General features: G+C 47.2%; 1 protein-coding gene across 2 annotated transcripts in view; it reads left to right on the top strand.

Annotated features, from left to right (window-relative positions):
* Positions 1 to 6685: 6685 nt before the first annotated feature.
* The window catches only part of SLC6A7 (solute carrier family 6 member 7), a 186660-nt gene continuing 165552 nt past the window's right edge, over positions 6686 to 27793 (top strand). For both annotated transcript variants that reach the window (XM_068278419.1, XM_068278420.1), the window contains exon 1: positions 6686 to 7521. In XM_068278419.1, coding sequence (XP_068134520.1) covers positions 7489 to 7521 — 33 coding nt within the window. In that variant the 5' untranslated portion in view covers positions 6686 to 7488. The remainder of the gene's footprint in view (positions 7522 to 27793) is intronic.

The following is a 27793-nucleotide window of genomic DNA, read 5'->3' as shown; positions in this document are numbered from 1 at the left end:
GGAAGCCTGGTATAGGTGTCCCCAGTATAGGTAGCCTGGTATAGGTGTCCCCAGTATAGGAAGCCTGGTATAGGTATCCCCAGTATAGGTAGCCTGGTATAGGTGTCCCCAGTATAGGTAGCCTGGTATAGGTATCCCCAGTATAGGAAGCCTGGTATAGGGGTCCCCAGTATAGGTAGCCTGGTATAGGTGTCCCCAGTATAGGTAGCCTGGTATAGGTGCCCCCAGTATAGGAAGCCTGGTATAGGTGCCCCCAGTATAGGTAGTCAGGTATATGTGCCCCCAGTATAGGTAGCCTGGTATAGGTGTCCTCAGTATAGGTAGCCTGGTATAGGTGCCCCCAGTATAGGAAGCCTGGTATAGGTGCCCCCAGTATAGGTAGCCAGGTATAGGTGCCCCCAGTGTAGGAAGCCTTGTATAGGTGCCCCCAGTATAGGAAGCCAGGTATAGGTGCCACCAGTATAGGTAGCCTGATATAGGTAACCCCAGTATAGGAAGCCTGGTATAGGTGCCCCCAGTATAGGAAGCCTGGTATAGGTGCCCCCAGTATAGGAAGCCTGGTATAGGTGCCCCCAGTATAGGAAGCCTGGTATAGGTGCCCCCAGTATAGGTAGTCAGGTATAAGTGCCCCCAGTGTAGGAAGCCTTGTATAGGTGCCCCCAGTATAGGAAGCCAGGTATAGGTGCCACCAGTATAGGTAGCCTGATATAGGTAACCCCAGTATAGGAAGCCTGGTATAGGTGCCCCCAGTATAGGAAGCCTGGTATAGGTGCCCCCAGTATAGGAAGCCTGGTATAGGTGCCCCCAGTATAGGAAGCCTGGTATAGGTGCCATGGAGTTAAAGTGGATTCGAGATGAACTTTTACTCATTTAATTGTGTTCCTTTCCTATTGTTTATAGGGCATTCCTCAAGCCAAATGCTTTTTTTGTTTTTGTTTTACTACTCTAATTCCCTATAAACTAAACAAGCCACGCCCACAGGTTTTCAGAGAGCCAAGGCACTTTCAGACAGTAGCAAGGGCTCATGGGAGCTCAGTCTGGGCAGGGGGAGGAGGAGGTATTGCTAGCCAGAGATTTCAGAGGCAGAGGGGAGGAGGAGGGGGGGGGGATTAGGTTTTTTTGCTCAAAATGCAGATAAGCCTGCTTCTGTGTAATGTTTACAAACAACATGGCTGCTGTCATTGTATCACAGGAAGAAATAATCATATTCTGTTGAAGCTGTTTGCAGCTAGATTTGCTGTGTAAACTATCTAAACTTTAGATAAGATATATAGACAAGTTACTTGTTATAGTTAGTTTTTCATCTCGGATCCGCTTTAAGGTTGCCTGTGGAGGGTAGAAGGGTTTAATGAAACCAGAGCTGCAATAACCTAGAGAAATGGGGGAGCAGGCATATACTGTGACCTGTCCTGATACTCACCGCTCCCCCTGTTCTCCTCTCTGCCCCCGCATCCTACTTAAACGTCCCTCTGTGGCTGGGAGCACTCTGTGCATGCGTATGACGTCTTGCACATGGCGTAGTGATATCATACCAGGGCCGGGCCGAGGCAGAGGCTGAAGAGGCTCCAGCCTCAGGGCGCAGTGTAGGAGGGGGCGCACAATTCATTCAGCTGTCATTCCTAATTGTGTTTGAAGCAGAAAGAAATAAGAAAAGGACATACATAGCAGTGACTGCAAGCCAGATTACTAGAGATTAAGGTGTTGGGGAGGTTGGGGGCCCTGTGGCGCCTCTTAGTCTAATAACAATCAGTGTGTGACAGCTGGGGTGGCAGGGATGGAGGGGCGCACTTTGCTGTCTCAGCCTTGGGTGCTGAAGGACCTTGTCCCTGCTCTGCATCATACCATGTGCAGAGCGCTCCCGGCCACATGCTGTAGGATGCGCATAGACCGACCAGCGCTGGCGCAGTAGTGCCTGACTCCGGAGACGTGGAAGAGGCTGGTGCAGGAGCATTTAGGTAGAATGCGGGGGCAGAGAGGAGAACAGGGGGAGCGGTGGGCATAAGGACAGGTCACAACATATGCCTGCTCCGCCCCCCCTCCCCCCATGTTTCTCTAGGCTATTTCCGCTCTGGTATCCCTTAAGGTGAGCCATGAATAGTTACAGAGGAGCGCCCCCACCAGGGCAGGTGAGATGCTACTCTTGTGAAGACTCTGCGGGGGAGGAGCAGTGAAGTTGGGGGGGAGCAGTTGTCCCGATTGTAGCTACAACCAGCCCTGACAGTATGCCACCCCGCCTCCCCCCCCCAGAACCCCCCAACCCCCGCCCCCCCCCCCCCCCCCCCCCCCCCACACACACACACCAGTTTTGCCTGGACACTATAGCACGGCTACCTCTCCCTTTCCTCCACACAAGAGTGGCCGGTTACACACCCGGTTCCCAGGAAGTGGACCCCCCTTCCAAATGCTGCCAGGCTGCCAGGGTCCCATTGGCCTTTAATACCCTAACCTGGACAGGAAGACAGGCAAGAGGGTAGTAAGGCTGTGATATTGGGCCAGATCTATCGTACGATATGCTGAAGCAGTACATTAAGGAAATCTTCTCTTATAAGTGCTGTTATCAGAAATGCCATTCTCAGCCAACAGCCGCCTGCTCACCACTTGTAACACACACAATTCCTCACTCCCAGCTCTAGCCATTTCCTGCCTTTATCTGGTCAGCAGGCGCCAGTCAGCCAATCAGGTGTACGGTCATACGCTCTTTGCCTGCCGTACCAAATCTAGCAGGAATTGCATAAATTAGAATTCAGGTGGGAGGTTTCGGCCAGACATAATCATAGAATATGTCACTAGCAGAACCGCCGCGTGTAGGCACATCTCCCACAAGGGTCCCCTCCTGAACCACTCACCTGTCACACACATCCTGGAAACTACAAACAAAGAATTGAAAAACCACAAACACTGGTTCACACGACAGTTGGGGCCCCTGGGTGTGATACCTAGAGGAAAGTGCGGGTGGGCCCTGGAAGTCTGTGTATGTTGCAGTTAGTATGCAGTATAGAGACAGTTGGGGTGAATTCCCTGGGGGAGAGAGTTCCAGGACCCACCCGCACTTCCCTCTGGGTATCGCATGGAGGTTTGGGGGCCCCAGCCAGTGAGAGAGTCCGGGCCCCCAGCTGTCGTGTGAACCAGTGTTTGTGCTCACCACTTGTCACACTCGCAGGTAAAGGTGGACATGGCATTTCAGTGGTGGGGCTTTAGGCGCAGGAAATCTTCTCTTATAAGTGCTGTTATCAGCAATGCCATTCTCAGCCCCCAGCTGCCTGCTCACCACTTGCCACACCCGCAGGAGGAGTAATTTGGGGCCTGCATTCGCTGGATACTCTGCTATAGCCATGCCGAGCTTTGGCTATATACATGGTGCAAAGCAGCCGCCAAAAGCCCTGCTACGCAGGTAAATGGAGCCGTGTGATCCTAAGAGCCCAGTCTCCCTGTCTTTACATTCTTACCATCCATTAGCTGATTGCTGTAGCCAGTTGTGTGTGGTCCGCCGGTATAAGTCAGCACGGTGGCGTAGTGGTTAGCGCTCTCGCCTTGCAGCACTGGGTCCCTGGTTCGAATCCCAGCCAGGGCACTATCTGCAAAGAGTTTGTATGTTCTCTCCGTGTCTGTGTGGGTTTCCTCCGGGTACTCCGGTTTCCTCCCACATTCCAAAAACATGCAGATAAGTTAATTGGCTCCCCCTAAAAATTGGCCCTAGACTACAGTACTTACACTACATAATATAGACATATGGCAATGGTAGGGATTAGATTGTGAGCTCCTTTGAGGGACAGTTAGTGACAAGACAATATATATATATATATATATACACTGTACAGCGCTGCGTAATATGTTGGCGCTATATAAATACTTAATAATAATAATAAGTCATGGAGAGAATCTGAAGACATAACAACACAAGTTGTTTAGGGGATACCTGTAACCTACCAGGCTCCAGCGATGAGCCGCAGTGGACTCCTCCACTCTGGCCGGCATCTCTGCTCTACCTGACGCTCACTTCTGGGTCGCGGCTTGATGATGTCATCAAGGTGGGACCTGGCGCTGACGTCAGAGGGAGCAGGGATGCTGGCCAGAGCCAAGGGGGGCGCCGATCGTCAGGGGAATGGCAGGGAGGTGAGTGGATCCATCTCTCCCCCCCCCCCCCCCGCCCCCACTGCAGCTCTGTAAGTGATCACAACGATCTGCCGGCGATCATAGTGATTAGTGATGCTTAAATCCGAACTTTGGGTGAATCCGGATAGTTGCTATCCGGATATCTCCCAGTAAACCTGTGCGGGCTGGGCGGTGGGGGGCGGCGGGGGGGTAGTCAATCTTACCTATCTGACGTCTTCTTCGTCCATCCCTCGGCGCCTCCCACGATGCACTCCACGCGCGTCACGTGACTACAAACACTTCCTCCTTCAACCCGGAAGGAGGAAGTGTTTGTAATCACGTGACCGCTGCTTGGACCGCATTGTGGGAGGAGCCGAGAAACGGACCAAAGAAGACGTCAGAAAGGTAAGCTGGACCCGCCCACCCCGCACAGGTATCTGGGTGAAATCCGGATAGAACTATCCGGATTCACCCAAAGTTCGGATTTGAGCATCACTGATAGTGATCACGTGATCAGCATCCATACGCGATGGCTCTTGATCACTGAGGAGAGATGTCATAGGACAGCTTAACCCTCTTGGCGGTTAATTTTTTTTGCCACTTAGGCAAAAATCCTTTTTTTTAAAATTTTTTTTTTTTGTTTCATGTAAAGCTACCAGAGTGGTAGCTACATGAAACACCACTAGAGGGCGCATGTGTCCCTCTAGTGCGATCGTCGCCGGCATCAAAAGCAAACAGGGGAATGCGTATATAACGCGCTCCCGTTTGGCTTCTCCTGTCGCCATAGCGACGATCGGAATGACGTCATGGACGTCAGCCGACGTCCTGACGTCAGACGTCTCCGATCCAGCCCATAGCGCTGCCCGGAACTCATTGGTCCGGGCAGCGCAGGGCTCTGGCGGGGGGGCCCTCTTGCGCCGCTGCGTGCGGGCGATCGCCGCAGAGCGGCGGCGATTGAGCTGTACGCGCGGCTAGCAAAGTGCTAGCTGCGCGTACAGCAGTTTAAAGTGCGCAAATCGCCCCACCAGGGGCTCATCTCGGGCTTACCGCCAGGAAGGTTCCCCTCTTGGGTGCGCATGATCGCGTTGGGAGTGGAAACGGCAGGCGGCGTAGATGCTACACCGTATCAGGCTAGAACAGCCACAAGTGCGGTGTAGGATCTAATACAGGCGGTCCCCAAAAGGTTAATAACTAACTGTACAAGATTTCTTTACAAGCTTGCAAATAAATCTTGTACAGTTAGTCATTAAAGGTATCACCTAAACACCTTTTGTTGTTATGTCTTCGGATTGCTGTAGGCAGCCTCACCATTGAAATGAGTTGAGAAGCCAACCTACTTCCTACTCAACAGCGCCACCTAGTGGCTGGAGGGGGCAGTGGCATGGTATGTCATCAAATACAACTTGTGTATCATTGATCCATGTCCAAGGAGCAACAGTTACATAGGATAAGCATAAGCATTTGTGCAGCATCTCTGTAGGAGCTCTATAAGCTAGAACAAGGAAATGCTTTTCGTTTAGAGGTTATTATGCTGTTGCTTATCTTTTAGAGCAAAGAGGAAGTTCTGAGTTATGGCCCACTTTAAAGGAACCCCAAGGTGAGAAGAATATGGAGGCTGCCATATTTATTTAAAGAATACCAGTTCCCAGGCAGCCCTGTTGATCTTCTGATATCAGTAGTGTCTGAATCACACACATGAAACAAGCATGCAGCTAATCCAGTCAGACTTCAGTCAGAGCACCTGATCTGCTGCATGTTTGTTCAGGGTTTATGGCTACAAGCATTAGAGGTACTGGATCAGCAGGGCTGCCAGGCATTCTGCATTATATAAAAGGAAATAAACATGTCAGCCTCCGTATCCCTCTCACCTCGAGTTCCCTTTCAGTTTGGTTGGCTTATTCTGAGTTTGGAGAGATGATGAAATGCTGAGGGGCACTATGGAGAAAAAAATGTAAAATATGTGCAAACATACAAATAAGAAGTACGTTATTTCCAGAGTAAAATGAGCCATAAATTACTTTTCTCCTATGTTGCTGTCACAGTAGGTAATAGAAATCTGACAGAAGCGACAGGTTTTGGACTAGCCCATCTTTTCATAGGGGATTCTCAGCAAGGATTTTATTCTTTATAAAGATATTCCCTATAAAGGATTTAAACAATAATGCTGGCCAGTCTCCCTGCTCGCTGCACAGTTGTTTGGCGGTTGGACGGAGCAACTGCCATTCACTAAGTGCTTTTGAAAATAAATAAATCCCTGAGTATCCCCCATGAAGAGATGGACTACCCCAAAACCTGTCAGTTCTGTCAGATTTCTACTACGTACTGTAAGTGACAGCAACATAGGAGAAAAGTCATTTATGGCTCATTTTACTCTGGAAAAAAAACTTCTTCTTATTTGTCTATGTTTGCACATATTGTACAATTTTTCGCCATAGTGCCCCTTTAAGCAGCAGACGATGTTATGTTAGATGAGATCTGTTGCCTCTCTGGGTAATGTGAAGCTGCACACAGCACAGCGACAGCACATTCAGCATCACACGGCGTGAGGATGGTTTCGTAGGATGAGGGGTTGTCGGTGAGAAGCCTCCTCTCTGCACATGTGTCTTCCCAGCACAGCGATCTCAATGCATCCATCAGAAAGCAACACAGCGTCTGTTCACAGCCTGCGGAAAACTCTCTAGAAAGGCTTCTGTCCCTGGCTTCATCTAATAAGGGGGATAATCGCTGTGCCAATCACCTGAGAGTGAGGAATACGGACACAGCGAACGCTGATCTCACACAGCCCGACTGGGGGAAGCCCACCAGACATTATCACTGTCCCCATCACCTGAGAGCGAGGAATACAGACAGAGCGACCGTCTGATCTCACACAGCCCGGTCTATCTCTGTCCCCATCACCTGAGAGTGAGGAATACAGACAGAGCGACCACCTGATCTCGTACAACCTGACCGGGGGAAGCCCACCAGACATTATCGCTGTGCAAATCACCTGAGGAATACAGAGACACAGCGACCGCCTGATCTCAGACAACCCGGTCTATCACTGTCCCAATCACCTGAGTGCAAGGAATACAGACAGATCGAACACCTGATCTCACACAGCCCGCCCGGGGGAAGCCCACCAGATATAATCGCTGTGCCAATCACCTGAGAGTGAGGAATACAGACAGATCGAACACCTGATCTCACACAGCCCGCCCGGGGGAAGCCCACCAGATATAATCGCTGTGCCAATCACCTGAGAGTGAGGAATACAGACAGAGCGACCGCCTGATCTCACACAGCCCGACCGAGGGAAGCTCACCAGACATTATCGCTGTGCCAATCACCTGAGAGCAAGGAATACAGAGACCGGATCTCACACAGCCCGCCCGGGGGAAGCCCACCAGCCACAGGATGAAGAGGTATAAGGAGCATCATCTGCAGCAGGTAGGTGGGCAACAGGCAGTCATTGCCGACCCTCCAGACATCCCCCCATCACATCGTACAGATGATACCGTCTAATGGCTGATATATATATATTTATTATCTTATTTCTTTGCTCCTGATATAATTCTCTGGGATAACACGGCACAGAAGCGCTTTACTTCGCCGCTATCAGTTTTTAAAGATCTCTCTCTGATCGAATCTGATTGGAGAAAGATCTGTCGGCTGCCCATACAACGCACAATGAAATCTCTCAGGAATCGACCTTGCGACACCACCAATTCTATCCGCCTGGCCGCCTATAAATGTCAGTGTCACCCCTTCTTCCCCCGCCCCGCTGGTGCCCCAGGGTGGTGCATATACCATGTGGCGCATGTGTGATGCCATATACATGCGTCTGGCCACCCACAAATGTCAGTGTCACCCCTCCCCCCAACCCCCCCTTCCCCGCCGGTGCCCGCGCATTATTCTTACCTGCTCCTGCTGCACTGACTCTCCGCCTCCCCTGAGCGTCACACCGAGCACCTCCCCATGGTGACACGCATATCACATGACGCATGTGACGCCGTATACAGGCGCCTGGTGGCAATCGGGGGAGACATAATGTATATGTGACGGGTTTTGTTTTTTGTGTTTTGTTGTTTTTGCTTCAGTGTATTGCTGGTGAGAGATAACAAGTGACTGTTGGCTGCAGATGGTTTTCTGTTAGACCTCTTGTAAGGTTAACCCTTCTGATACCCGGAACATGGCGGAGTGTTATCTCTGTGCAGTTATAGATGCCGGGTCTATCGATGATGCTTCTGGTGTGAACGCTGTATTTTTCTTATTATATAATCTCAATATCTATCTATCTATCTATCTATCTGTCTGTCTGTCTGTCTGTCCGTCCGTCTATCTCTATCTGATATCATTATCTGGTCACAGACAGTAAAGTTATCCATACATCAGGCGATGATGGGCAGATTCGACTAAGAGACAAATCTCTCTTGGATTGAATAAGATTAGAGAGAGATCTGTTGTCTGCCTATACACTGCAGGCATGAATCGGTATTCTGCCGGGTCTGCCACTTCCGCCGCAACCGCCACCTCACCACTGCCCCCCAGTGTATTAATGTGTATGTGTGCGTTTATACATTACCTGTCCCGTGTCACGGTTGTGATGGATTCACCTGCGCCACCTGCGCTATCGTATATAAATATGTGCACCAAGGCATGATTCGGAGTAACTCTTTAGTTTTCATTTGACTTTAAAAAAGAAGTGTTTAGTCATGAACTAGTCACTCTCTATAGGAAGTGACTGTTTACATTTCTGCTGTAAGAGAGAGGCCAGAAAATCATTACTTCTTCTCAATGGCTCCACATAATGACTCCGCTTACCTTACCTCAAAGGGAGCCAAAAGCCAGATCACCGGTCGGGAATCCCTAAATGCCGAAAGCTACATTTATTTATTTATTGTACTTATAAAGCGCCAACATATTACGCAGCATTCCTCCACATTTCCTGTCAGGGGAAGATGGAATCCATTGTCCCCTGATTCAACTTTGCCATACATAATTCCACACTGCGTCATCATTTGAGGAATATTTAGGAACCGCATGGACACAGCCATTCACGGTTCTCAGCACATAATACACCAAGGTCAATACAACTTTTTGAGAGGTGAATGGTTCTTCTAGCTGGTCCATAGCCTGAGATATTGATACCCTGGACAGGGAAGCTAGTAAAACAAGCATGATTGGTACCTACGGTTTCAGCTCATGACAGAGTCTAAAATGTTCGCTTTTATATCATATACCAAATATTAATAGAATTGTGGCATAATGTGAGAAAATGCCCAAACTCTCTCCCTAAGGCCAGGGGCCATCTATCTAGGTAGATGTCACTTACAGAAAGTTTTTGGCCTGATATAACAATAAATGTTAATAACACCCTTATAACTTCATCTCCCAAAGTGCGTTGCTTTGGGGTAATATTTGACTCCTCTCTCTCATTTATTCCTAACATTCACTCCCTATCCAGCTCCTGTCACCTCCAACTCAAAATATAACTCGCATCCGACCTTTTCTCACTCAGGACACAACTAAAATGTTAATACATGCTCTTATAATATCTCGTCTGGACTATTCTAATATACTGCCTTGTGGACTACCAACTAACCAACTGTACTGAACTCAGCTGCTCATCTCATTCACCTTTCTGTTTCACCTCTCCTCTGGAATGCCCTTCCACAACACATCCGTCACTCTCCAACCTTTGTTACCTTTAAACCCTCTCTAAAAACTCACTTGTTCCAACAAGGATACGCTCTACCTGAGGCCACTTCCCCTCATTCCTAAGGCCAAGTTGCACTGTTACTAGAAATCCCAAAACACACTGCCTCTAGGTCTGATTATTGTATAATCCCCCACCTCCCCCCCCCCCCCCATTCTTTTAGATTGTAAGCTCACAAGGGCAGGGATCTCTCTCCACTTTGTGTCTTGGAATCCATTATACATTTTCTTCATCATGTAACTTTTATCACTGTCATTACTAATTCTGTATTTTGTATTGATTCTGTATTTTATCTCCATTTCTGTATTTTCTATACAGGTAGTCCCCGGTTAACGAACAAGATAGGGACAGTAGGTTAGTTCTTAAACAGAGAGCAATGAAACAAAGAGCAGATTAAAGAGAGTCTGAAGCGAGAATAAATCTCGCTTCAGACCTCATAGATAGCAGGGGCACGTGTGCCCCTGCTAAACCACCGCTATCCCGCGGCTTAACGGGGGTCCCTTCACCCCCAAATCCCCTCCGTGCAGCGGGGGAGCGCTTCCTGGTTGGGGCAGGGCTAACCGCCACAGCCCTGCCCCACGCGCGTCTGTCAGACGCGTATCTCTGCCTCTCCCCCGCCCCTCTCAGTCTTCCTTCACTGAGAGGGGCGGGGGAGAGGCGGCGATGCGCGTCTGATAGACGCGACTGGAGGCAGGGCTGCGGCCGTTAGCCCTGCCTCCAGGAATGACCAAGTCTGCGACCAAGTGTTGCAGTGGGGGGTTTGGGGGTGAAGGGACCCCCGTTTAGCGGCGCTATAGCGGCGGTTTAGCAGGGGCACACGTGCCCCTGCTAACTATGAGCTCTGAAGCGAGATTTATTCTCGCTTCAGAGTCTCTTTAAGTGTTTATTGTCATGTTTCCACTGATTTATAAGGTAAAATACAAGAGGGTGCTTCATCTCTGGTTCTCTTTAAATAGAACCAGAGATGAAGCACCCTCATGTATTTTACCTTATAAATCAGTGGGAACATGACAGTAAACACCTAGGGCTTGATTCACAAAGCGGTGATAACTCAGTTATCACGCCTAAAAGACTTTAGGCGTGATGACCTTTTCACCACTGAGTTATCACCGCTTTTTCCTGCTCTTCGCGCGAAGTTACCGCGCGTACGCGCGTGAGAGCGCGCGCAAAGTCCCATAGGGTTTAATGGGAGCTTCGCGCGAAGCATCGGGTGCTGCGCGCGCACTTACGCGCGTACGCGCGGTAACTTCGCGCGAGTTTCTTCTTATCACGCCTAAAGTGAGTTTAGGCGTGATAAGGGGCTTTTCACTGGCGTGCAAACACTTTGCACCGCTTTGTGAATCAAGCCCCTAATCTGCTCTTTGTTTCATTGTTCTCTGTTTAATCTGACTGTTATCACCTCTGATAAGAATCCCCGACTGAGCATTCAGTCTGGCTTTGCTACGGAAAGATTATAGCTGAGTCTGTCTTCTCTGGTGTCAAGCCCAAGCCTGCCCCCTTGTGGCTCTGCTATAATGACTCAGCTATAATTATTCCCTGCAAAGCCAGACTAAATGCTCAGTGGGGGATTCTTATCCCAGCTGATAACAGACACTTTTAGCAGTGAGGATGAAACAGAGAGCAGGGTAAGTGTTTTCTCTAATGTTCTTACTGATATATATGGTAAAATACACACGGGTGCTTCCTCTCTGGTTCCCTGTCCATATTTCTGTTTTGTTGTTTCATTTCATTCCTCTATTTGTGATGAACAGAAATGTTGCATAGCCATAATTTTCTTATAAAAAGTTCACGAAATTTTCACATAGCATATTTTTCAGACTATAAGACCCTCCTGACCATAAGACACACCTAGGTTAAGAGGACAAAATCTGGGGGAAAAATATGTACTAAACCTGGTGCATGCATGGTGAAGGGGCATCTTGTGGATTATGCCCCCGTGTACCTCTTGTGTCTCCTTGTGTCCTTCTGTGTCCCCCATGTGTCTCCCTCTGTTCTCCTTGTGTCCTCCTCTATGCCCCTTCATGCCCCCCTGTGTCCTCCTTGTGTCCCCCTCTGTTCCCCTTGTGGCCTCCTGTGCCCCCATTGTGTCTGGCTCTGTCCCCCTTGTATTCTCCTCTATGCCCCTTTGTGTCCTCCATTTGTCCCCCTGTGACCTCAGTTTGTCCCCCTGTGTCCTCCTCGGCATGGACACAGTACAGGGAGTCCCCCACATTGCGGTGGGTTGGAGGTTGGTATTGGCAGCGGTCACAAGTCAGGAACTCCCGCCATTTGCACTATAAGAAGCGATGACTTCCCCACTTTTGGGAGAGAAAAAGTGAGTCTTATAGTCTAAAAAATACAGTAATTTTGTGCCGACTTCTGCAGTGAATAGCACAGACCTCCATACATGCAATTACCACCAAAATTGCTACATATGTTAAGGAGAATAGAAGTCACAAAAATCATTTTGCAATAACACTTTTAAAATCGCTTTTAAAAATGCATAAGAAAAATGTTTTTTAATCTGTCATTTTTCTGTGTTTATAAAACATTTTTGCTTTGCATTTTTAAAAGTGATTTTCTCAAAAAGTACCGGGTCTTTTTGCACAAAAAACATAAAACCGGCACAAAATGACGTGAAAATTATGATTGATTACACAAATTCAGTTGACTTTACACATCGTAATTCTGTATAGGTGAAATTGTGAAAATGTAGAAATCGTAATGAGCTGATTACGTCTCATCTCTATCCTCTGTCACCAGTGGAAATATTGCTTTGCTGATTGGAGAATTTGCTGATTTTAGTATTGTGGCGTCCTGGAGTCATACCGTTCTCCAGCCTGTCTGTAGATTATCTGCCGGCTGTTATATTCTGTAGGATGCTCTGATTGTGGAGAATTGCTGTTTTCTCACATGATTTTAGTATTGTGGCGTCCTGGAGTCATACTGTTCTCCAGCTGTAGATTATCTGCCGGCTGTTATATTCTGTAGGATGCTCTGATTGTGGAGAATTGCTGTATTCTCACATGATTTTAGTATTGTGGCGTCCTGGAGTCATACCGTTCTCCAGCTGTAGATTATCTGCCGGCTGTTATATTCTGTAGGATGCTCTGATTGTGGAGAATTGCTGTATTCTCACATGATTTTAGTATTGTGGCGTCCTGGAGTCATACCGTTCTCCAGCCTGTCTGTAGATTATCTGCCGGCTGTTATATTCTGTAGGATGCTCTGATTGTGGAGAATTGCTGTATTCTCACATGATTTTAGTATTGTGGCGTCCTGGAGTCATACCGTTCTCCAGCCTGTCTGTAGATTATCTGCCGGCTGTTATATTCTGTAGGACCCTCTGATTGTGGAGAATTGCTGTATTCTCACATGATTTTAGTATTGTGGCGTCCTGGAGTCATACCGTTCTCCAGCTGTAGATTATCTGCCGGCTGTTATATTCTGTAGGATGCTCTGATTGTGGAGAATTGCTGTATTCTCACATGATTTTAGTATTGTGGCGTCCTGGAGTCATACCGTTCTCCAGCTGTAGATTATCTGCCGGCTGTTATATTCTGTAGGACCCTCTGATTGTGGAGAATTGCTGTATTCTCACATGATTTTAGTATTGTGGCGTCCTGGAGTCATACCGTTCTCCAGCCTGTCTGTAGATTATCTGCCGGCTGTTATATTCTGTAGGATGCTCTGACTGTGGAGAATTGCTGTATTCTCACATGATTTTAGTATTGTGGCGTCCTGGAGTCATACCGTTCTCCAGCCTGTCTGTAGATTATCTGCCGGCTGTTATATTCTGTAGGATGCTCTGACTGTGGAGAATTGCTGTATTCTCACATGATTTTAGTATTGTGGCGTCCTGGAGTCATACCGTTCTCCAGCCTGTCTGTAGATTATCTGCCGGCTGTTATATTCTGTAGGATGCTCTGACTGTGGAGAATTGCTGTATTCTCACATGATTTTAGTATTGTGGCGTCCTGGAGTCATACCGTTCTCCAGCCTGTCTGTAGATTATCTGCCGGCTGTTATATTCTGTAGGATGCTCTGACTGTGGAGAATTGCTGTATTCTCACATGATTTTAGTATTGTGGCGTCCTGGAGTCATACCGTTCTCCAGCTGTAGATTATCTGCCGGCTGTTATATTCTGTAGGACCCTCTGATTGTGGAGAATTGCTGTATTCTCACATGATTTTAGTATTGTGGCGTCCTGGAGTCATACCGTTCTCCAGCTGTAGATTATCTGCCGGCTGTTATATTCTGTAGGATGCTCTGACTGTGGAGAATTGCTGTATTCTCACATGATTTTAGTATTGTGGCGTCCTGGAGTCATACCGTTCTCCAGCCTGTCTGTAGATTATCTGCCGGCTGTTATATTCTGTAGGATGCTCTGATTGTGGAGAATTGCTGTATTCTCACATGATTTTAGTATTGTGGCGTCCTGGAGTCATACCGTTCTCCAGCTGTAGATTATCTGCCGGCTGTTATATTCTGTAGGACCCTCTGATTGTGGAGAATTGCTGTATTCTCACATGATTTTAGTATTGTGGCGTCCTGGAGTCATACCGTTCTCCAGCCTGTCTGTAGATTATCTGCCGGCTGTTATATTCTGTAGGACCCTCTGATTGTGGAGAATTGCTGTATTCTCACATGATTTTAGTATTGTGGCGTCCTGGAGTCATACCGTTCTCCAGCTGTAGATTATCTGCCGGCTGTTATATTCTGTAGGATGCTCTGACTGTGGAGAATTGCTGTATTCTCACATGATTTTAGTATTGTGGCGTCCTGGAGTCATACCGTTCTCCAGCCTGTCTGTAGATTATCTGCCGGCTGTTATATTCTGTAGGATGCTCTGACTGTGGAGAATTGCTGTATTCTCACATGATTTTAGTATTGTGGCGTCCTGGAGTCATACCGTTCTCCAGCTGTAGATTATCTGCCGGCTGTTATATTCTGTAGGATGCTCTGATTGTGGAGAATTGCTGTATTCTCACATGATTTTAGTATTGTGGCGTCCTGGAGTCATACCGTTCTCCAGCCTGTCTGTAGATTATCTGCCGGCTGTTATATTCTGTAGGACGCTCTGATTGTGGAGAATTGCTGTATTCTCACATGATTTTAGTATTGTGGCGTCCTGGAGTCATACCGTTCTCCAGCTGTAGATTATCTGCCGGCTGTTATATTCTGTAGGACCCTCTGATTGTGGAGAATTGCTGTTTTCTCACATGATTTTAGTATTGTGGCGTCCTGGAGTCATACCGTTCTCCAGCCTGTCTGTAGATTATCTGCCGGCTGTTATATTCTGTAGGACGCTCTGATTGTGGAGAATTGCTGTATTCTCACATGATTTTAGTATTGTGGCGTCCTGGAGTCATACCGTTCTCCAGCTGTAGATTATCTGCCGGCTGTTATATTCTGTAGGACGCTCTGATTGTGGAGAATTGCTGTTTTCTCACATGATTTTAGTATTGTGGCGTCCTGGAGTCATACCGTTCTCCAGCCTGTCTGTAGATTATCTGCCGGCTGTTATATTCTGTAGGACGCTCTGATTGTGGAGAATTGCTGTATTCTCACATGATTTTAGTATTGTGGCGTCCTGGAGTCATACCGTTCTCCAGCCTGTCTGTAGATTATCTGCCGGCTGTTATATTCTGTAGGACCCTCTGATTGTGGAGAATTGCTGTATTCTCACATGATTTTAGTATTGTGGCGTCCTGGAGTCATACCGTTCTCCAGCCTGTCTGTAGATTATCTGCCGGCTGTTATATTCTGTAGGACCCTCTGATTGTGGAGAATTGCTGTATTATCACATGATTTTAGTATTGTGGCGTCCTGGAGTCATACCGTTCTCCAGCTGTAGATTATCTGCCGGCTGTTATATTCTGTAGGACGCTCTGATTGTGGAGAATTGCTGTTTTCTCACATGATTTTAGTATTGTGGCGTCCTGGAGTCATACCGTTCTCCAGCCTGTCTGTAGATTATCTGCCGGCTGTTATATTCTGTAGGACGCTCTGATTGTGGAGAATTGCTGTATTCTCACATGATTTTAGTATTGTGGCGTCCTGGAGTCATACCGTTCTCCAGCCTGTCTGTAGATTTTCTGCCGGCTGTTATATTCTGTAGGACCCTCTGATTGTGGAGAATTGCTGTATTCTCACATGATTTTAGTATTGTGGCGTCCTGGAGTCATACCGTTCTCCAGCCTGTCTGTAGATTATCTGCCGGCTGTTATATTCTGTAGGACCCTCTGATTGTGGAGAATTGCTGTATTCTCACATGATTTTAGTATTGTGGCGTCCTGGAGTCATACCGTTCTCCAGCTGTAGATTATCTGCCGGCTGTTATATTCTGTAGGATGCTCTGACTGTGGAGAATTGCTGTATTCTTACATGATTTTAGTATTGTGGCGTCCTGGAGTCATACCGTTCTCCAGCTGTAGATTATCTGCCGGCTGTTATATTCTGTAGGACGCTCTGATTGTGGAGAATTGCTGTATTCTCACATGATTTTAGTATTGTGGCGTCCTGGAGTCATACCGTTCTCCAGCCTGTCTGTAGATTATCTGCCGGTTGTTATATTCTGTAGGATGCTCTGATTGTGGAGAATTGCTGTATTCTTACATGATTTTAGTATTGTGGCGTCCTGGAGTCATACCGTTCTCCAGCCTGTCTGTAGATTATCTGCCGGCTGTTATATTCTGTAGGACCCTCTGATTGTGGAGAATTGCTGTATTCTCACATGATTTTAGTATTGTGGCGTCCTGGAGTCATACCGTTCTCCAGCCTGTCTGTAGATTATCTGCCGGCTGTTATATTCTGTAGGACGCTCTGATTGTGGAGAATTGCTGTATTCTCACATGATTTTAGTATTGTGGCGTCCTGGAGTCATACCGTTCTCCAGCTGTAGATTATCTGCCGGCTGTTATATTCTGTAGGACGCTCTGATTGTGGAGAATTGCTGTTTTCTCACATGATTTTAGTATTGTGGCGTCCTGGAGTCATACCGTTCTCCAGCCTGTCTGTAGATTATCTGCCGGCTGTTATATTCTGTAGGACGCTCTGATTGTGGAGAATTGCTGTATTCTCACATGATTTTAGTATTGTGGCGTCCTGGAGTCATACCGTTCTCCAGCCTGTCTGTAGATTATCTGCCGGCTGTTATATTCTGTAGGACCCTCTGATTGTGGAGAATTGCTGTATTCTCACATGATTTTAGTATTGTGGCGTCCTGGAGTCATACCGTTCTCCAGCTGTAGATTATCTGCCGGCTGTTATATTCTGTAGGACCCTCTGATTGTGGAGAATTGCTGTATTCTCACATGATTTTAGTATTGTGGCGTCCTGGAGTCATACCGTTCTCCAGCTGTAGATTATCTGCCGGCTGTTATATTCTGTAGGATGCTCTGACTGTGGAGAATTGCTGTTTTCTCACATGATTTTAGTATTGTGGCGTCCTGGAGTCATACCGTTCTCCAGCCTGTCTGTAGATTATCTGCCGGCTGTTATATTGTGTAGGACCCTCTGATTGTGGAGAATTGCTGTATTCTTACATGATTTTAGTATTGTGGCGTCCTGGAGTCATACCGTTCTCCAGCTGTAGATTATCTGCCGGCTGTTATATTCTGTAGGACCCTCTGATTGTGGAGAATTGCTGTATTCTCACATGATTTTAGTATTGTGGTGTCCTGGAGTCATACCGTTCTCCAGCCTGTCTGTAGATTATCTGCCGGCTGTTATATTCTGTAGGATGCTCTGATTGTGGAGAATTGCTGTATTCTCACATGATTTTAGTATTGTGGCGTCCTGGAGTCATACCGTTCTCCAGCTGTAGATTATCTGCCGGCTGTTATATTCTGTAGGATGCTCTGATTGTGGAGAATTGCTGTATTCTCACATGATTTTAGTATTGTGGCGTCCTGGAGTCATACCGTTCTCCAGCTGTAGATTATCTGCCGGCTGTTATATGCTGTAGGACGCTCTGATTATCGTCGCTCAGCTGGTGGCGCAGGAAGCACCTCTCGGTTTATCTCGCTGTGTGTGTCATCAGTTCTCATCAGACATGTGTGAATGTGGATATTATTAGTCCCACACAACACCACGGAATTATGCAGAGCAGCAGGCGAGATGTGTTATGAGCTGGTAATAAAACGCATTAACCAATTAAGGCCTCTCACAAGAAGGTTATCTTGACATGTAGACAGAAACACGAGTTAGCAGGAGGACCTCCTAACCTACAGCTGCTCTCCTGCTTCTATGCCGGTTCCGTTTATGAGAAGTCCTCTGGAATGTGACAGGAAGCTTTGCCCTCATAGTAATTTTCTGCAGGTGGCGGGAATGGGGAGCTCTGTGATTGGCTGACACCAGTTCTCACACATGCTCAGTATTCCACCTCCTGGAGGAACACCTGAGGAAGCAGGCTGGACCCCCGTAATGCATTGTCTGGTGCTTAGATAAAGGTTTTATGCCAATGTTGGCTCTTTTATCTATATCCTATAGGGGTAAGTGCTTATTTATGAGCACCTCTCATATCCTCTGTGTATTTTCAGTATCTCTGGAGTCTATATTCTCTGTGTTTTGAGGCCATTTTCCATACATTTTGCAGCTGTTTCTGTTTGAGGGGTGTGACTGAGAGACCCCATGGGCTTTAGGAGAGACAGGAATATATTCTCTGAGGGTCTTCTTAGTGATTACCTGCACACTAGCAAAAATGTTGTGAATATAATTTCCCCAAATGTTCCTATTATCGAAATACTAAACTTAAAGTGTACCCTAAAAACAGATACTTACCTAAGAAGATGGAGGTCCCTAGCTCCTGCAGAGGCTTCCTGCATCCTCCTGGCCCAGCGTGAGTTCGGCCACGCCTGCGCAGTAAGCCAAAGCTGCTAATTTACAAGAGGCTCTGTGCTGCTGCGGCACATGGCGCCTGTGCTAGTGGGAGGTCCCTAGCTCCTGCAGAGGCTTCCTGTGTCCTCCTGGCCCAGCGTGAGTACGGCCACCCCTGTACAGTAAGCCAAAGCTGCTCAATCACAAAGGCCACGTGCTGCTGCGGCACATGGCACCCGTGCTAGTGTGGGTGCGGCACGGCCATGCTTGTGCGTGAAGAGGAGTGCGTTCGCAATCTCCAAGAGGGTCCCAGGCAGCAGCTATAGGGTGAGGAGGAACTGGGAATCCTCTGCGGGATCCAGAGGCTTCCCACCACCTAGGTGAGTATCGGTTTTTCTGGCCGAGGTTGTCTCGAGTGTACGGTAAGCTTGGTGCACACATTAGATGACGATTGGCAGAGGTGGAGAACTTCAAACTATATGCCTGGATACTGAATGGCGAGGAGATTGCACAGGGGCTGCATCAATGCCAGCTTCTGTTGCCCTCAAAGAACCCTTTCAGTGACCCTCGAATGGTGTGAGAAGTTGGGACATGTCTGGCAGGCTCATATCTGTTAAAAAAGCATTGAAATTAAAGTATTCCCCAAGCTTTAAAGGTAATTGTAACATCCAACAATAAGAACAGGCAAACATAGTGCCCCAAGAATTCATGCACACTTTTTTTTTCTAAAATAAAAAATCTATTCTTTAAATAGGTCCCTATATGTCCCCCAATTATTATTATTATTATTATTATTATTATTATTTTACCTGGTCTGGGTGCCTTTGCCAAACTGCAGGAACTGTGCTGTGCCAGTGGGATTTTTAACTACAGTAACAAGCTTATCTCAGCATGCAAATAACAGAAAGCTTCCTATTTCAGATAAGATAAGGACCCAACATGGCCATAAAGTTCATTAAATTAAGTAAATTAAGCCCCCCCCCTCTTAAAGCGGTATTGTCACCATAAAATCAAATTTCAACAGCAACTAGTCTGAGTGTATTAAGTGATAAAGATGCTAATCCTGCATTCAAAACTTGCAAAACTTTTTCTGCTGTTATGATTTGGAATTATCACATACTTTAGGAGCACTGGTCCTAGTGCCAAACAGTGCCAAAGAGTTGAATGCTGGGAGTTCTTTTCCAATATATCACGTCAATCTGATTGTACTAGGTGATTTTTGTACGTTAGTGGTCCCAAACGATCGTTTCCGATTGATCATACAAATGATTGAAAACAATCATTCAGCAAATTGCATGGTTAGTAGTCACCGTTAGTTAGCACATATGCTTGCCAAAAAAAGTGAGGTTTTTAGGGAGCGTTTAAAGATTTCAAAGGTTGGAGAGTGACAGATGTATTGTGGAAGGAGATTCCAGAGCAGGGGTGAAGCATGTGAGAAATCTTGTATACGTGATGTGAGGAGGGGATTCTAGAGGAGGACAATAGAAGCTCCTGTGCAGATCTGAGATTGTAATTGATGTGATCTGCCTATCTGGCATTCTGTGATCCTGACAGCTGCATGCTGTTCCCATCTCCTTAGATAGCACCTTATCATTACCTCCAGCGTTGCTGGGCCCGTCAGCGCTATTTTTTGTTTGTTTTTTGGAGATATATAGTTTCCCTTGATCGTTACACACTCAGATTTCTCGTGGGAAAGGAGATTTAAGGATGAAGTTCAATACCGAGTTAAAGTTTCTCTTCACGCTTGGTTATCGGATACCCTCACGTTGTTCTGTCACCTCATGTACCCCTAGGTGAGAAGAAGGGGTCCCCCCAGACGCCTCCTCTGCCTGTGTACCGCGCCCTGTCTGTGATACCGATATATCCGGCATTGTGTACCCCTAGGTGAGAAGGAGGGGTCCCCCCAAACGCCCCGCCCTGTCTGTAATACCGATATATCCGGCATTGTGTACGCTGTAAGCTCTGCATCTTCAGAAGCCTCATTGATCATCTGTCTTCTCCTCTTGAGTGGACAACAAACACCCCCAGGAAGAGTCTGACAATCTCCCCTGAAGGACTCTCATCCTTTCACTATAGTAAACCATGTGGTTGCTATGGTAACCGAGCGCGAGGACGACATTAATTCCTGAACGTTTCAGTTCACAGAAAACAATACGCAAATATTCCGCCTCAGGTTACAAAGGAAAGAAATGAAAGCAATAAATATTTAAGCTGCAGCAGCTCTCGTTTTGGAAAATAAGACATATTAGTCCGACCGCAGCGTCCGAAAACAGCGGCGGAATATAAACGAGAGCGTTAAAGCGCGATCCTCATCTGACATCGCCGACTCCATCGCGCGTGTGTCCCGAGGGAAATGTAACGCTTAATACGGTATAAATACGGTATAAATAGGTACAAAAGCTCTCACATACTACTTGGAAAGAACAACAGAGAGAGAAGAGAATAATACATGAAGATAATGAACGGAAAAGCCCAGAAGAAAATGTCACAGCAATTATATCTGCTGCTCCACATCTGCAGGAAATACATTTGTAATACAGCTTTATTTAAAGCATATGCACTCTTTCCCCTCTAATCTCCATCCTCCTTCCTCCAGGTGTATTGCTTTATTATCTTCACTGAGAAATCACTATTTCATTATTAGAATACAAAACAGCGCTCATGTTTAGACTGTGTGTATGCTAAATTGCCTCAAGATGGCGCTATGCAATTTCTGTTAATGTGCATGTTCAGGGTTATGTGCTGTTGGGCCACTCTACTCTATTGTAGTTTTCTGGGCTCCTCTTTCGCAGTGATTTCTGTTAACCTCCTTGCCAGTTATCCAGAGCTGACCTCGGGGTAACCTGCGCAGAAGAATTGTTCAGGCCCCGCTGGGCCGATTTTCACAATTTTTTTTCATTACACGCAGCTAGCACTTTGCTAGCTGCGTGCATAAGTTGATCGCCGCCGCTCGCCACCGATTCGCCACTACCCGTCACGCCGCGCCGCCCCCAGACCCCTTGAGCAGCCTGGCCAATCAGTGCCAGGCAGCGCTGAGGGGTGGATCGGGATTCCCTCTGACGTCCCGACGTCCATGACGTCGGTGAAGTCATCCGACGGGGGAAGCCCTGCATGAAATCCCGTTATCAACGGGATTTTGCTGCTTGCGCAGATCACCGGCGGCGATCGAAGAAGATAGGGGGATGCTGCTTGTCAGAGGCTATCATGTAGCTAGCGCTAGGCTAGCTACATGATTAAAAAAAAAAAAAAATTAAAAAAAAAAGTGCTGCGCTGCCCCCTTGCCGCAGTAGTTGGAACGGCAAGGGGGTTAATGTGCATGTTCAGGGTAATGTGCTGTTGTCCCACTCTACTCTATTGTAGTTTTCTGGATCCTTCTTTCAGTGATATAGTTAGGCTGCTGTTATTCCATGCTGATTCACAAGTAAAGCTTTTCTTATAAATTCCCGCTAACCTGAGCGATCGTCATTAAAGCCACATCTGCCTGCGGTTTAACTCCTTTACACGTTTGACTCCTTACTCCCCCCACCCTTTAGATAGTGATGCCAACTGATCCCTTTACCTACTAACACATATGAATTATACAGGTCACATGGCTAGTAAGCAGTTTAGGTACTGATTAGCTGTAAGTAACCCCAGAACCTGCATATTTTAGACAGTAATTTAAGGGATGTTTTGTCAACCCCGCCTTTAGATGACCCTGTTTCCTGTTCCTCCCCCCTGGACTTGATATTGCAGTGGGAATCCTCAGCACTGGCTGAGCAGGAAACTCTGTCTAGACACTTCTACTGAGTGCTGATTGGTCAGGACCTCTTTCCATCAAATTCACCCATAATTCTGATCAAATCCTTTATAAAGTGCATAAATATATATAAGCAGTAGAGATGGCCAGAACGGTTTACATGCAAACTTATTCGCGCAAACTTCGTCTCGACTCGACTCCTATACTACATCATTAGGGTCAACTTTGACCCTCCTCATCACAGTCAGCAGGCACAGGGTAGCCAATCAGGCTACACTCCTTCCTGGAGCCCCCCCCCCCCCCTTATAAAATGCAGGCAGCATCAGCCTTTTCACTCACTCGTGTGGCTGCAGTAATTAAAGAAGGGAGAGAACCTGACTGCTGACATAGGGAAAGCTTAGTTAGGCTCAGGCTTGTTAGGTTGCCCCTTCTTGCTGATCTTATTGCTAAAAAGCACTCCTCATCCTCAACAGCTCTTCTGAGAGCTAATGTTGTTCTTGTGATCTATTTTTTTGTTTTTTTGTTTTTTGTGTGTGTCCCACAGACACTTGTGTTGCATATACAGCCCTGTCAGTCAGTCGCAGCTGGACCTTGGCCCCTTGGTAATTCCTACTCTGCCACTGCCAGGCCCAGCACATTCAGTGACTACCTGTGTGTGCGACAGGCAGCTGCACATTTGTAATACCAATCACTGCATACCTACCTGTTCAGTGCACCTACCTACCTACGTGACCGCATGCAGTGTCACTGCACCTGTTCACGGTACCTGTGAGTGTGTATGACAGGTGCACATTTGTAATACCAGTCACTGCATACCTGTTCACTGCACCTGTGTGACCGCACGCTGTTTTATATACCAGTCCGTGCATACCTGTTATCTGCACCTGTGTAACCGCACATTGTTGTACCAGCAATCACTGCAACCTGTTCACTGCACCTGTGTAACCGCAAATTGTTGTACCAGCAGTCACTGCAACCTGTTTACTGCACCTGTGTAACCGCACATTGTATTAGTCAAGTCAGTGCTTTCACTTCATCCCACCCCAATATGGACAAAACAAAAGGCAGGCCACTTGGCAAGTCTGTTCGAGGTCGCGCTGTTGTGATTTTGTGCGGCCCTCGACCAAAGTACAGTGTTCAGAAGAAGGCACGTGCCATCAACTCCCAATATTGTTAGGACGTAGTTGACTATTTAACACAAAACACCTCAGCTTCCGCACGGAACCGTGACATATCTTCCTCCTCCTGCTCTGATTCTGGCACCCCACTTAACACTCCGTTGGCAGCCATCACCAAAGTGCCATCATCACAGGGCTCAGCGGTGTGGAAATTTTTGTGTGTGTCTGCCTCAGATGAGATAATAAGGTTGTTGCTTCATTGTGGACAGACCAAATTCGATCAGCTGGACAGTCACTGTTCTATCATTGAGCTACCACAGCCCGGCGACCATATGGGCTTGAAAACCGCCATGGCCTGCATTCTCGCCATGGTACGCACCAGTCCAGCATGGCCGTCACTACACAAACAGCTGTTTGTGGTGTGTGATACAGTGAGTTTGGTCTGTCAGAGTGAAGCAGTACTCTAATTACACTCCCTGATTGATGTATACACATGCAAGATGTTTTAAAGCACTGATTTTTCCCTGGGACTTTTGGCGTCTATCCCACTCCGCCATGCCCCCCTCCAGGTGTTAGACCCCTTGAAACATCTTTTCCATCACTTTTGTGGCCAGCATAAATGTTTCTAGTTTTCAAAGTTTGCATTCCCATTGACGTCTATTGCGGTTCACGAAAGTTCGCACAAACCGAACTTTTTGCGGAGGTTCGCGTTTGAGGTTCGCAAACCGAAAATCTGAGGCTTGAGCCATCTCTAATAAGCAGTCAGTGGCCTGGTGAACGGCATTCAGGACCGGACTTGCCTCTTCCTTTTACCCCTGCTAACTTTGCCTGATGAAGTGTATTGTGAATATGAAATGCACTGTCTGTCACACTCACTTTCATTTATGTGGCGTTTCAGTGGCTTTTGTACCTTTAGACATATCCTATGAGTCTGACAGACCGCCGCTGTCACCATTATTGCTTGCTTTATATCCGGAACCATAAAACTGCCATTGACTGAAATATCACCCTAAAGGTTACTGCGTCTTATTAAACTGAGACTTTCATTCATCATTTAACTACTTCACTACTGAGCGGTTTTTCCCCTGTACCAGAGTAATTTTCACCTGTCAGTGCGCCTCCCAATCATTCACCAATAACTTTATTACTACTTATCACAATGAAACAATCTATATATCTTGTGTTTTTTTTCTGCCACCAGTTAGGCATTCTTTTGGTGGTACACTTTGCTTAGAATTATTTTATTCTAAATGCGTTGTAATGGGGATAATAAGAAAAAAAAATTCATTATTTCTCAGTTTCCGGCCATTCGTTTTAAAATAATACATGCTACCATAATTAAAATCCACACATTTTATTTGCCCATTTGTCCCGGTTATTGCAACATTTAAAATATTTCCCTACTGCAATGTATAGCACCAATATTTTATTTGAAAATAAAGGTGCCTTTTTTCAATTTTGCATCCATCACTATTTACAAGCCCATACAAGCACCTGCCTATCTAAGCTATACTGGGGGCACCTACCTATCTAAGCTATACTGGGGGCACCTACCTATCTAAGCTATACTGCAGGCACCTACCTATCTAAGCTATACTGGGGGCACCTGCCTATCTAAGCTATACTGGGGGCACCTACCTATCTAAGCTATACTGGGGGCACCTACCTATCTAAGCTATACTGGGGGCACCTACCTATCTAAGCTTTACTGGGGGCACCTACCTATCTAAGCTATACTGGGGGCACCTACCTATCTAAGCTATACTGGGGGCACCTACCTATCTAAGCTATACTGGGGGGACCTACCTATCTAACCTACAGTCCTGGTCAAAAGTTTTGAGACTGTCAAAATATTAGTTTTCACGAAGTTTGCTGCTAAAATGCTTTTAGATTTTTGTTTCAGTTGTTTATGTGATGTGCTGAAATATAATTATAAGCACTTCATACGTTTCAAAGGCTTTTATTGACAATTACATGAGATTTATGCAAAGAGTCACTATTTGCAGTGTTGGCCCTTCTTTTTCAGGACCTCTGCAATTCATCTGGGCATGCTCTCAATCAACTTCTGGGCCACATCCTGACTGATAGCAACCCATTCTTTCATAATCACTTCTTTGAGTTTCTCAGAATTAGTAGGTTTTTGTTTGTCCACCCGCCTCTTGAGGAATGACCACAAGTTCTCAATGGGATTACGATTAGAGTTGGGCCGAACGGTTCGCCGGCGAACGCGTTCGCGCGTACGTAGGTGGTTCGCGTGCGGGTACCGCACGCGAACCTTTTGCGGAAGAAGTTCGGTTCGCCCCATAATGCACTGAGGGTCAACTTTGACCCTCTACATCACAGTCAGCAGGCCCAGTGTAGCCAATTAGGCTACACTAGCCCCTGGAGCCCCACCCCCCCTTATATAAGGCAGGCAGCGGCGGCCATTACGGCCACTCGTGTGCCTGCATTAGTGAGAGTAGGGCGAGCTGCTGCAGTCTCTCATATAGGGAAAGATTAGTTAGGCTTAACTTCTTCCTGGCTGCATACCTGTTCTGTTCAGTGAGCCCTCAGCCCACTGCATACCTGTACTGTGATCCTGCCACTCCATACCTGTTCAGTGATCCTGCCACTGCATACCTGTTCTGTTCAGTGAGCCCTCAGCCCACTGCATACCTGTACTGTGATCCTGCCACTCCATACCTGTTCAGTGATCCTGCCACTGCATACCTGTTCAGTGATCCTGCCACTGCATACCTGTTCTGTGAACCCGCCACTGTATACCTGTTCTGTTCAGTGGACCCGCCACTGTATACCTGTTCTGTGAACCCGCCACTGTATACCTGTTCTGTTCAGTGGACCCGCCACTGTATACCTGTTTAGTGAACACGCCACTGCATACCTATTGTGTTCAGTGATCCTGCCACTGCATACCTGTTCTGTGAACCCGCCACTGTATACCTGTTCTGTTCAGTGGACCCGCCACTGTATACCTGTTCTGTTCAGTGGACCCGCCACTGTATACCTGTTCTGTTCAGTGGACCCGCCACTGTATACCTGTTCTGTTCAGTGGACCCGCCACTGTATACCTGTTCTGTTCAGTGGACCCGCCACTGTATACCTGTTTAGTGAACACGCCACTGCATACCTATTGTGTTCAGTGATCCTGCCACTGCATACCTGTTCTGTGAACCCGCCACTGTATACCTGTTCTGTTCAGTGGACCCGCCACTGTATACCTGTTCTGTGAACCCGCCACTGTATACCTGTTCTGTTCAGTGGACCCGCCACTGTATACCTGTTCTGTTCAGTGGACCCGCCACTGTATACCTGTTCTGTTCAGTGGACCCGCCACTGTATACCTGTTCAGTGAACCCGCCACTGCATACCTGTTGTGTTCAGTGAACCTGCCACTGCATACCTGTTCTGTGGACCCGCCACTGTATACCTGTTCTGTTCAGTGGACCCGCCACTGTATACCTGTTCAGTGAACCCGCCACTGCATACCTGTTGTGTTCAGTGAACCTGCCACTGCATACCTGTTCAGTGAACCCGCCACTGCATACCTGTTGTGTTCAGTGAACCTGCCACTGCATACCTGTTCTGTGAACCCGCCACTGTATACCTGTTCTGTTCAGTGGACCCGCCACTGTATACCTGTTCTGTTCAGTGGACCCGCCACTGTATACCTGTTCTGTTCAGTGGACCCGCCACTGTATACCTGTTCAGTGAACCCGCCACTGCATACCTGTTGTGTTCAGTGAACCTGCCACTGCATACCTGTTCTGTGAACCCGCCACTGTATACCTGTTCTGTTCAGTGGACCCGCCACTGTATACCTGTTCTGTTCAGTGGACCCGCCACTGTATACCTGTTCAGTGAACCCGCCACTGCATACCTGTTGTGTTCAGTGAACCTGCCACTGCATACCTGTTCTGTGGACCCGCCACTGTATACCTGTTCTGTTCAGTGGACCCGCCACTGTATACCTGTTCAGTGAACCCGCCACTGCATACCTGTTGTGTTCAGTGAACCTGCCACTGCATACCTGTTCAGTGAACCCGCCACTGCATACCTGTTGTGTTCAGTGAACCTGCCACTGCATACCTGTTCTGTGAACCCGCCACTGTATACCTGTTCTGTTCAGTGGACCCGCCACTGTATACCTGTTCTGTTCAGTGGACCCGCCACTGTATACCTGTTCTGTTCAGTGGACCCGCCACTGTATACCTGTTCAGTGAACCCGCCACTGCATACCTGTTGTGTTCAGTGAACCTGCCACTGCATACCTGTTCTGTGAACCCGCCACTGTATACCTGTTCTGTTCAGTGGACCCGCCACTGTATACCTGTTCAGTGAACCCGCCA

This window comes from Hyperolius riggenbachi, chromosome 3 (genome assembly GCF_040937935.1).
Source record: "Hyperolius riggenbachi isolate aHypRig1 chromosome 3, aHypRig1.pri, whole genome shotgun sequence".
Lineage (NCBI taxonomy): Eukaryota > Metazoa > Chordata > Amphibia > Anura > Hyperoliidae > Hyperolius > Hyperolius riggenbachi.
This window is presented reverse-complemented; position numbering and strand designations above follow the sequence as displayed.